Consider the following 10,021-nt stretch of genomic DNA (forward strand, 5'->3'; position numbering starts at 1 on the left):
GACGCCGCCTCGACGGGATGGTTTCGCAATTCGGCTTCGCTTGCTTCGCACTAGGCAGGGTTGGAAGGTCGGTGTGAGATTTGTTCAGGAGAGAGAGGGAGGGAGGCAGGCAGGCAGGCAGGATGTTTCATCGTTGGGAAATTGTCATGGTGCGTTAAGAGATGGGGTTGGATGAGGTACGTTGGCCTGTGTTTTCTGGGCCCGGGATCATGGGCTTATGCAGCAACCTTGGGAGCTATGGAAGCGGTGGACTTTTACACGGATCTGCTGCATGTGCAGCGAGGTGGGAGTCTTCTACGGTCGGTCCTACGGGCATGGGTGGCGGTTTTGCAGGGTGGCACAGGCTTCTTGAGCATCGGTGACCGGGCTCGAGGCCTATGTATCGAACGATGATGGAGCAAGGGGATTTCAGGCGCAGTCTTGCACGACGAGATGATATCGTAACGCTATGTTCTACTGAGTGCTACTTCTGGCTTCTATTTCAGCGCTTTGGCAACATTCCATGCCTCGACGACCTCGAGCACGGAGTCTATATGCTTGACGTCTAATCGTTGGTTCTGCTCGCGCGCAATGCTTCGCGCGCTCCCGACGGCGTGTTTGATCTGTTGAGCATGGTCAGTGTCTATCTTTTGTGGGGATGCTCGGCGGCGATAAAGGGTAACGTACTTGGCGCCCATTCATGACGTGTTCGGCGAGCTTCGATACCTCCGGGTAGGTGATAAGCCCGTCGGCTCGCTCGATGAACATTTTCCAGATGGTCCGCCGCGCGGCGACGTCGAGGTCCGGGTAGTGGATGGAGAAGTGGATACGACCTGGATGAGCGTAGCTGTCAGTCCACAATGGTTGCCGAAAGTGCAATGGAAGGTACTCACTCTCGAAAGCCGGATCGCAGTCCCCAATGCGATTGGTGGTGAGAATCAATATCCCTTGAAAGTACTCCAGTTGCCGTAAGAAAATCGAGACTAGAGCGTTTCGAGCCACATCTTTGGTGTCGCGCTCCTGGAGAAATACGTCCGCTTCGTCTAGTAGCAGCACAGCGGACCATCGATGCGATAATTCTAGGATCAGGGTCAACTGCTTGTCCACTTTTTCCACATCAGTACCCAATTCGCCAGCGCTAACGGCATACAATGGCCTCTTGGTCACTTCCGCGACAGCTTCTGCCGTCAAGGTCTTACCACATCCAGGACGACCACTCAGGAGACCGATGAGACCGAGACCTTTCCCTTGAATGACATCGTCGTAGCCGGTACCTTTGGAGGAATGCTGCTTGACAAGCGAATGGATTAGAGTCTTCTGCTTCGCACCAATGACGAGCGAATGGAATGGCTCGTCGCTCCAGACGACTTCTTGCAAGCGAGAGACGGGGAACCCGCCCCATTTCTTGTCACCGAACCCAAAGCCACCCACGAAAGGCGCACAGATAAGATGTTGGTCGTCTGAGAGTTGCGTTCTGTCGAGCGTCGACTGCACGGTTGGAATGCAAGCCCAGTTTGGGTTGTACGTGCGGAAGGAGGCAGTGTCGATCATTGCGCGGCCGTGGGTGCTGAATTTGAAGCGGTTTACCTCGTAGCGGTCGTTCATCGTTTCTCGCATGGCTGGCCCGCTGGTCTCCCAATATGTGTTGCCAATCATACGTGCGTACTTCTTGCCTCGTTCAGTCACCTCTTTCCGGATTTGCCCCGGGTTCGGCGCATATTCCAGAGGATGTACGATGAGATCCTGGATTCTTCTCGCGCCATCGTACTGGTCGATCTCCAGGTCGGAGTGGAGATCGGGTCGGCTGGCTATGCCAAGATCTTTGGTATATCCGAATTTGAGCCCGTCGTCTGCGATCATGTCGCACATGACATGCCAGTAGGGTGTGCCATCTTTTCGGAAACGCTGTCGGATGCGACGCATCAATAATACCTGAGGTTGTTCGGTGTATTGGTAGAAATGGTACATCATGCAATTGGGCGTAAATAAAGCCCAGAGTAGTGACCACGTGACCTCATTGGCGGGCAGCATATTTCCCAAGCTGGCGATGTTGCTTCCGTGCTGCTCTTCAACGTATTGCAGGGCAACAGAGAGGTCAGCGACGAGGGATAAATCCGCAGATTCGTTTTTTTCTTCGAGTGATAGCCGGTCTTTCAGGGCGAATCGAGAATGGAAGAAGAGGCTTGGATCAGCCTAGATGTTCCGCAGAAATATTAGCAAAGTAAGGAGATTCTACTTCAGTAGGTACAGTAGCCTAGAAAGCCAGCATTCGATTCTCCAAAACATAGAAGTTGTTGGATTGAATGGACGATCCTGGTGCATTTGCTACCCTACTTGCATGTATTGCAAGTTCCCGTGTCGATAGCTGCAGCATTCCATGACGGCTGACAGGCAATTTGCCCGGAGAAGTGGCAATCCAGCTCGTCAAGATACAGAGTGACTTACAAATGGAGGCTCCTTCAGGAGCGATAGACCCTCCACATCTTTGTTCATCTCGATAAGAACATCACGTAGGGCTGGGCTTTTGACATCGACCTCGGTGTGGGTATGCTGGCCTTTGTGGTTGATAATGCGTCTTTCGACCAAGACGGGCTTCTTCCTGTCGAGCTTCTTGTCTGGTTTGCCGGACTTGACAAGCTTTGTGGTGTATGTGCGCCTGATGGGGTCAGTATTGGGGGCACGATTTCCTGGCAAAGTCTCCAGAGAAGCTTACAAATCGAATCTGTGAAGCAAGGTGTCAGTAGAATTCCAGGGACGTGTAACCCGAATCGCGAGCGAACCAGACTCACACTTCGGCGTATCGCAATATGCGGTTTGGAACTGGCTTCCCTGACTCTGCCTTGTCCTTCTCATCTTCCTTCACACTTGTCACCCTCACTTGCACCTCTTTCTTGACATCCTTTTCGCCGCCGTCGACTGCGATCTCACCCATGGCTGCAAAGCGGGATTGCCCTTCTCTCGTGTCGAGTTATTCGCGGAAGGCTTCCCCGGGTGCTAGGCTCTGAGCGACAATATTGTCGCTCTTCTTTGCATTCGGACACTGGAGCAATATTGGGAGAGTATGGAAGCTTTGGACGGCAAACGATGTTATATCAGCTGGCAAAAGCCAATGCGAGCTTATGCGCAGACCCTTACCGACCGTGTGGCTGAGGTCCGCCGTCCGCCGTTAATAACTTAATATCGCTTGCTTTTTTCCGCTGCTCAGCTGCGGCTCGCGCGCAGCTTATATGTCTAGATGGAGTTAGAATGGCTTGTAAAATATTGACTTTACATTATCAGGCGACCAATATAGGCCAATCTAGAGGCGCTTGAGCGTTCACTAAACATCTGAGTGTTTGCCTACAAATAAAGTTTGCTCAGCCCCCCGGCGGACTTTGCCCTTCTGACCAATCAGCACGCCCGGTCGAAATATCAAATGCCCACTTACTTTCCAGTTTATCTCAGCTCGTTGACACTAGAAGAATAATCTCACCGCTGCTTCTGTGTGGCTTGTCACCCGTAACTCGCCCAATATGAGTATCAAGCTCACTTCCACACTGCCCAAGCCGAATGGAAAGAAATATATTTGAGTAACCCTTGGTGCTCTTCAAGAAGGCTATCTGAGGACTGCTTCAACATTTTCCCCGTAACAGTCCAATAGCTACCAAGCATGGGTGCCATGAAAGAGCTAAGGTATCCGGCTCACTTCCTTGAAGAGGCAATCGATTATACTAATCAGTCAAACGATAGGACCCCATCCGGTTTCGAGCATGCTTTTTACGAGTACATTCGCAATCTACCGGAAAAGAAGAGCAAGAGGTCAATGCTGGCTCGTCTTGATCTCAATAACCCTCCAACGCCGGAAGACATACAGGAATCTCTTCGCCAAATAGAGACGAGACATGCCCAGAAGCCGTCCATAAAAATCATGAAGAGAGTTCTAGGCCCGGTTGTCGCGGTACTGAAGGACTATTACGGCGTCGTCGACACCCTGTCGCAGGCCGATCCGACACCGGGATGCGTCCTCTGGGGTGTTTTGAAGGTCGCGATCGATGGTTTGAGTCGCTTCATTGACCTCATCGACAAGATCAAGGCCGAAGTGCTGTCCCTATCAGCGCAGCTGCGGCGATTAACTTTATACGATGAGCTCTACGGCCAGTCTCTGGACATGCAGGAGCTCTTGTTCAGCTCGTACAAGAATGTCTTCAGGTTCTGGTCCAGAGTGGATAAGGAGTGCAGCCGGTGCGGTCTCAATGCCTTGTTGCGAGCATCTACATCTTTCAGTATAAAGAAATTGCAGGACATTGTCGATGACTTGAAAGAAGATGCCGACCAGATTGACAAGGTTGCGGCGATAATAGAAGGGCAGTACGCCGGGACAGAACGCATGGAGGCTAGCCTTGAGAGATGCGAAAATAGAAAAGAGCGAGATGATGGGTCTGCTTGGAGAAGGCAAATGCAGAGTGACCGCATTCGGTCCTGGCTTGGCGGTCAAACCATCAACGAATCCACCTTACATAGGCACCGCAATAACCTCGATGTCAACCGGCACGCAACCGGATCTCCGACATGTGAGTGGCTCTTCGAGGACTCGCACTTCCAAGACTGGATCAAAGGGACATCTTCTAAGCCAATTCTTTGGCTATTTGCCGGGCCTGGTTCCGGCAAGAGCGTGTTGTGTTCCCATGCCATCGAATACGTAAGAAATCTGGGCGACACCCAAGCTCAGTGTCTTCATTTCTATGAATTCGACAACGAGCATACAGCCATCGTCACCGCCCGAAACCTGGCCACTCAACTTTTCGAACGTTACTGGCTCCTGAATCAAGATGTTCCGGAAGATTTACAAATAACGTCCCAAAAGAGTAGTGCCGATTTGATCAACGTGTTCGAGTTCATGCGGATTCTCGTTGGTAAGCTCCCTAAAGTCTACATCTTCCTCGATGGCCTAGATGAGGAGTGCACTGTGGCTAGATGGAAAGAAGCTAGTAAGATCGTGGAGTTTGTCAATCTTTTAGCGGAGACTTCCGCAAAGACCGTACGAGTCTGGTATAGTTCCCAAGACAGGCCTATCATCCGGCAATACCTAGAGAGTCATCTGGTTCTGAATGTTAAAGAGCAAATCAGGGTCGCAGTCGACGAGCACATTTCCCTAAAGGTACCAGGAATCTGCAATCCCGAGGTAGACCAGGATACCCGAACGTGGATACTGAGCGAGCTGAAGCAACGTGCCGATGGAAATTTCCTTTGGGCAACTCTGATGCTGAAGACCATCGAGAACGAGGTGAGCAGCTTCGACGAGATGGAGTTGTTCATCAAGGAAGGTCTGCCAAAAGATCTCGATGCGTACTACAGACGTATCATTGCTCGATATGAAAAGCGGGAGCGGGAGTTGGCCAGGTTAGACTCTTTTTCTGTTTGTGTTTTCTCTCAGCGTGCTTACTAGTTTAGCAAAATCTTCTCTTTGATTACGTTCGCTAGGCGGCGTCTTCGGTTGACCGAATTAAGAGAAGCTATCGGTATAATTTCTTCAGAGAATCCTAGGTCATTGCAGAATCGCAACATTCCCTGGCGACAGGCTGTCGAGAAGATTTTTGCACCACTCATTGAAACGCAATCAGACCCTGAGAACCAAGGAGAGCGTTTCTGCTTTCTCTTCCACAGCACAGTCAGGGACTTCCTGATACGCAATCAGAGTATCTTCCAGCAAGAATCGCCAAGCCCCACCATACACTCAATATCTGAGCTCACAATCGCTAACGCATGTCTTCTCTACTTATCGCAGAACAAATATGCGCAACTTCTGACGAGAGATGCGGGACAATGGTTGACGACCTTCAAAGATAACATAAAAGACCATCATCTGGTTACCTATTCCGCGAAGTACTGGGACAAGCATTTTGACCACGTCGAAGAGACACCGGAGCTTCGTCAAAAGATTGAAGACTTCCTCACATCCTCGAACTTCCAATCGACGATCCAACTTCAAAGCCTTTTCGTCCAGGGCCATTTTGACCTCTATACTACCAGTTGCTGCTCTCCCAATCACAAGTTCACCAAGCGTGTCTTCCCAAAATGGTTCGCAAGCCACGACTCGGACGGCTACTCCCAGTTCGCCAAGAACTATCGAAGCTACATAAGCGAATGGCACAATCTGCTCGACTGCGCAAATTGCGAGGAACCGCGCTGCTACCCTCATTCGGCCGTAAAGCAGCTTGCAGGGGAGCTCGACCGCTGTCTATGGGGCGCACTAGGTCCTCGAAACTTCCTCTCGCGGAACTCTGGCCGGTACACCAGCTTCATGTTGTGCGATGAAGGCGACGGTGGATCAGGAAAAATGCCATATCATGAGGCCATATCTCAGAATGGTAGCAAACTTGTTGTATTCCAGCCGTCAGGCGAACCCGCAGATGCAGCAGACTTCACCTTCCATCACAAGACTTGGAACTTGCCTGACCGAGAAGTACCCGCACTACTCGAAGTTAATACCACTATCTCAGCAAGCCTCGATCAAAAAAGGTGGGCCGATGCTGACTTAAAATCAATATCCTTCACCCCCGACCTTCATTTTCTGCGGATCGGATCTCAGATGTTTTCTGTGAACAGCGGAGGCGAGTACCACGCAATTGATGGCTTGGACATAGTATTTGAACATCCAAATGCCTGCTTTGAAGACATCACAAGCCGAGATTCGCTTCTAATTGTAGCGTCAAGACGAAAGATGCCAGCGAGCACGGAACCTCGTGGTCGTGCGGCGGCTAAAGCGGACCAACCAACGGTGAAAGCACTCGAAAGTACAGGCAACCCACTCACAGACAAGAGTTTTGGCAAGGATCTGAGCGCCACACAGTGCCGGCATTGCTCGCGCGAACCTTCTAAAAGCAACCACGCTTCGGACACCTCTCCTGCGAAAGGAAAAGATTCCAGCGAAAAGGAAGAGAATGACAGTGACTCGTCCAATTCTTCGGAAGAGGTATCAGGATGGAATTCGGCCGAAGAGAGCTGGAGCGAGGGATCTACCGAGATCGATGAGCTAGGCAACCCCTTGACCTCATCAGATGAGTCTAGCTCCAATTCCAGCGAAGCGGATGTAGACACCGACGAGGAAAGTGAGACCCCAAAAGATGACGCCGCTTCTGACACTGCTGTCAATAGCTATGGTCAATTATACGAAGAATCCGACAGCGACGGTGGAGACGTTGATTTTGACTGCGGATCTGAAGAAGAGTCTTATGACGGAGATTATGAATCTGACTGGAGCAGCGACAACAATCAGGAGGAAGACCTTCACTTTGATAGCGATGACGAAGAGAGGCTAGTCAGGCGTATGGCGTATTCGAGACAGGACAGGAAACGTGATGCCAAGGTACAACAAGGCGTACTCACAGTTTATGACCTTGCTACCGCTCCACCAACCCAGATTTTCACCTTTACGCATCAGCTGCCTGTCATGCTCTACGATTCTCCGCCGGCGATCCATCCGAAAAAGCCGCTCGTGGTATGGCCGCTCTATGGAGGCGATGTTCTATTCGCAGACCTTGAAGGAAAGTCTTACTTCATCAGGAGAGCCAGAACCACAACGCGCAAAAGTAGGCCTTCCTATTCCCTCGTACCTTATGAAAGTCCGAGCTTCAATGGACGTGCCTACTGACTTATTCATCAAGCCCGCCACGTCTTTATGAAATTCCACTTCTCCCCCTGTTGCAAATACCTGCACATCGCCTCCCTTGAAGCGCAACAAATGAAGCAATCCAGATCTGAAATAAAAGCTGGCACCAAACCACATCTGGCCCTCTCCGCCTTTATCTCCACCCACCGACTTTCAACCCGGAAAACAACCCGAAGCCCGCCAACCCTCATCCACCGCGTCAAGACCGTTCTTGGAAGCACCACCTCTCTCTGCCCTACCAGAATGCCTGTCGAAGTGACCTGGGCTGAGAAGGAAGTCTATCTCTCCAGCAGCAGCGATTCAAACCAACTCACGGTAGTGCGCGTCGACCTATTCCCACCAGCCCCGGATGTTCCAACTGCCGAATACAACGCCGTCTCCGTCCCCAGACTCCCGATCCTCCTCCCCGAATCAGCTCGCTCTCGCTCAGTGCACTACTACCCACCCCAACCTAACACCACCCACGCGCTCATCATTATAGGAAGCTGGGCGTGTAATCCAGACACTGATGACGACAAGAACAATACCACACCTGAAGATGCTCCGAACGAACACGACACCATTCAAGGTCTCCCCGACACTGTCTCCCCGCCCATCGGGTTTTATGTAGACGTGGAGAAAGATCTAGGGGGATGGGGCGCCAGCAATGCGGAAGAGGTGATCGATAAGGATAAGGATAAAGGTCAGTTGAAGCAGAAGATGGAGATCTTCGCTGGGGAGGACGATTGCGATCTCGAGCATTATTTCTTCACGAGGAGACGATAAGGAAGGCGGCGGGGGGGCATGCTGAATGTAGACTGGATGGCTGGTCGGGACTTTTGCGGAATTCGAAGTATTGTCGCGTTTCATGTTAGCTCACAGCCACGTCACTTAAGGCGGAAAGCATATTTATGACTTTTCTTGTATCCCTTTGGCCACTGCAATCTCACGCACCTACCTCCCAGGCTAGCTATCAACCAAGAGAATTCCCCAGTCGGCTTTCGGCACCCTAAGCATTCTTGCCGGACGGTAATAGCTCTACGATCCGATAATGAGGCTTCGACGGGACTTGTACGGGGATCTGAAGTTTAGCGGTGGGACTCACTGGGAGCAAATCGTGTGGGCTTGGGGGAGCAGCCGTATTCGGGCTTACAGGAAGTGATCCGGTACGACGGGCAGTGGCGTATCGGACGGAATGTGGTGTGTACAACCGAGAGTGGTGCGTTTTGAGTGGGACTTCTACGAGCGTGAAAGGGGAGGGTTCGACTGGCAGCGGCAGGTGGAAGTGAGCGAAAGGAGGTCGAGCGCACGAGTCGGGAAGGGGAGAGACTCGGTTGTCTTGTTTTAGAGTGATTAGGACTGGCAGTCGATGGTTGGGTAGTTGCCACGATAGATTAAGCTAGTCAACTCTGGTAGCATGGCTTGTCGGTCCATTTTTGGCCATTGTTGGTCGGAGACGATAGTGGGAAAGCATTTCGCTAATTGTCACCTGTTGGAGCCCATGGGGTCGGCCCCGGCTTCCGGACATTTGACCGGGTGCGCTAGCCGACGGGAGAAAGGCTCTCCCGCCTCTCCCGCGCCGAGACATACTGTAAGGTCGGTAGGGGTTTTTTCGTAATGCTCCGTGTAGGCTAGTTATATAATAATAATACCATAAGCATTATTTATAAATAAGGATTTATTATAAGATTTTTCGTATCTACTTTAAAATTCTCTTATAAAATTCTCTTATATTAGATATATTTTAATATTATAATATTATAACTTAAAAAGTCTTTTAAAAGTCTTTTAAGAAAGCGAGTCTTCTATAAATATTTTTGTAAATACGAGTATTAAGTCTCGTTTTCGGGAATTAACTATTATAAATTATATTTATACTTTTCTATTTCTAATTTTAGATTCGAGCGATTTAGTTAAAATTCTCGTAAGAATATTATATTCGAGATTCTTATAAGTAGTAGTTAGTTGAGATAATATAAATAAACTAAGATAATATAGACTAGAATATATAGTAAGAGATTATAGTTATATTAAGCTAAGATATAAAATATAGCTTAGTTATTAATAATAAGATCGAGAAGATCTTCTAATCTATAGATCTTCTAAGTAAGAAATTTTCTAGAATTTAAAAATACTATGAAAATATAAGATAAGATACTTAGTTATTAACTATAAAGTTACTATAAAGAAAAGAGCGACTAGATATAAATACGCTAAGGCGTATTATATAACTATATTACGTAATCGTTAAGACGTTAAGAGTTACGTAATTCGAATTTTAATACTTTTCTTCGTACGTATTCTCTTATAAGTGAAACTTAGTAAATACGAAGTTTAATATTAACGAGTTTAAAATCGAATAGATAAGATAAAATAACTTAGTCGATTTTCGTCGAGTTATTAAAGTAAGTTTAA

General features: G+C 49.2%; 2 protein-coding genes across 2 annotated transcripts; one reads left to right on the forward strand and one right to left on the reverse strand.

Moving 5' to 3' along the window:
• Positions 1–476: 476 nt before the first annotated feature.
• HO173_010677 (uncharacterized protein) lies at positions 477–2,911 on the reverse strand (the record flags this gene model as incomplete). Its single annotated transcript, XM_037312562.1, has 6 exons — positions 477–602; positions 667–812; positions 873–2,172; positions 2,425–2,635; positions 2,693–2,701; positions 2,769–2,911. The coding sequence occupies 6 exons, from the start codon at positions 2,909–2,911 to the stop codon at positions 477–479; spliced, it is 1,935 nt and encodes a 644-aa protein (XP_037160610.1).
• A 717-nt stretch (positions 2,912–3,628) lies between these two features.
• On the forward strand, positions 3,629–8,392 carry HO173_010678 (uncharacterized protein; the record flags this gene model as incomplete). Its single annotated transcript, XM_037312563.1, has 3 exons — positions 3,629–5,358; positions 5,410–7,547; positions 7,623–8,392. 3 exons carry the CDS (start codon positions 3,629–3,631, stop codon positions 8,390–8,392), a joined length of 4,638 nt encoding a protein of 1,545 aa, XP_037160611.1.
• Positions 8,393–10,021: the final 1,629 nt, after the last annotated feature.

Source organism: Letharia columbiana (genome assembly GCF_014066305.1).
Source record: "Letharia columbiana isolate WasteWater2 chromosome Unknown Sc0000051_s0, whole genome shotgun sequence".
Taxonomy (NCBI): Eukaryota; Fungi; Ascomycota; class Lecanoromycetes; order Lecanorales; family Parmeliaceae; genus Letharia; species Letharia columbiana.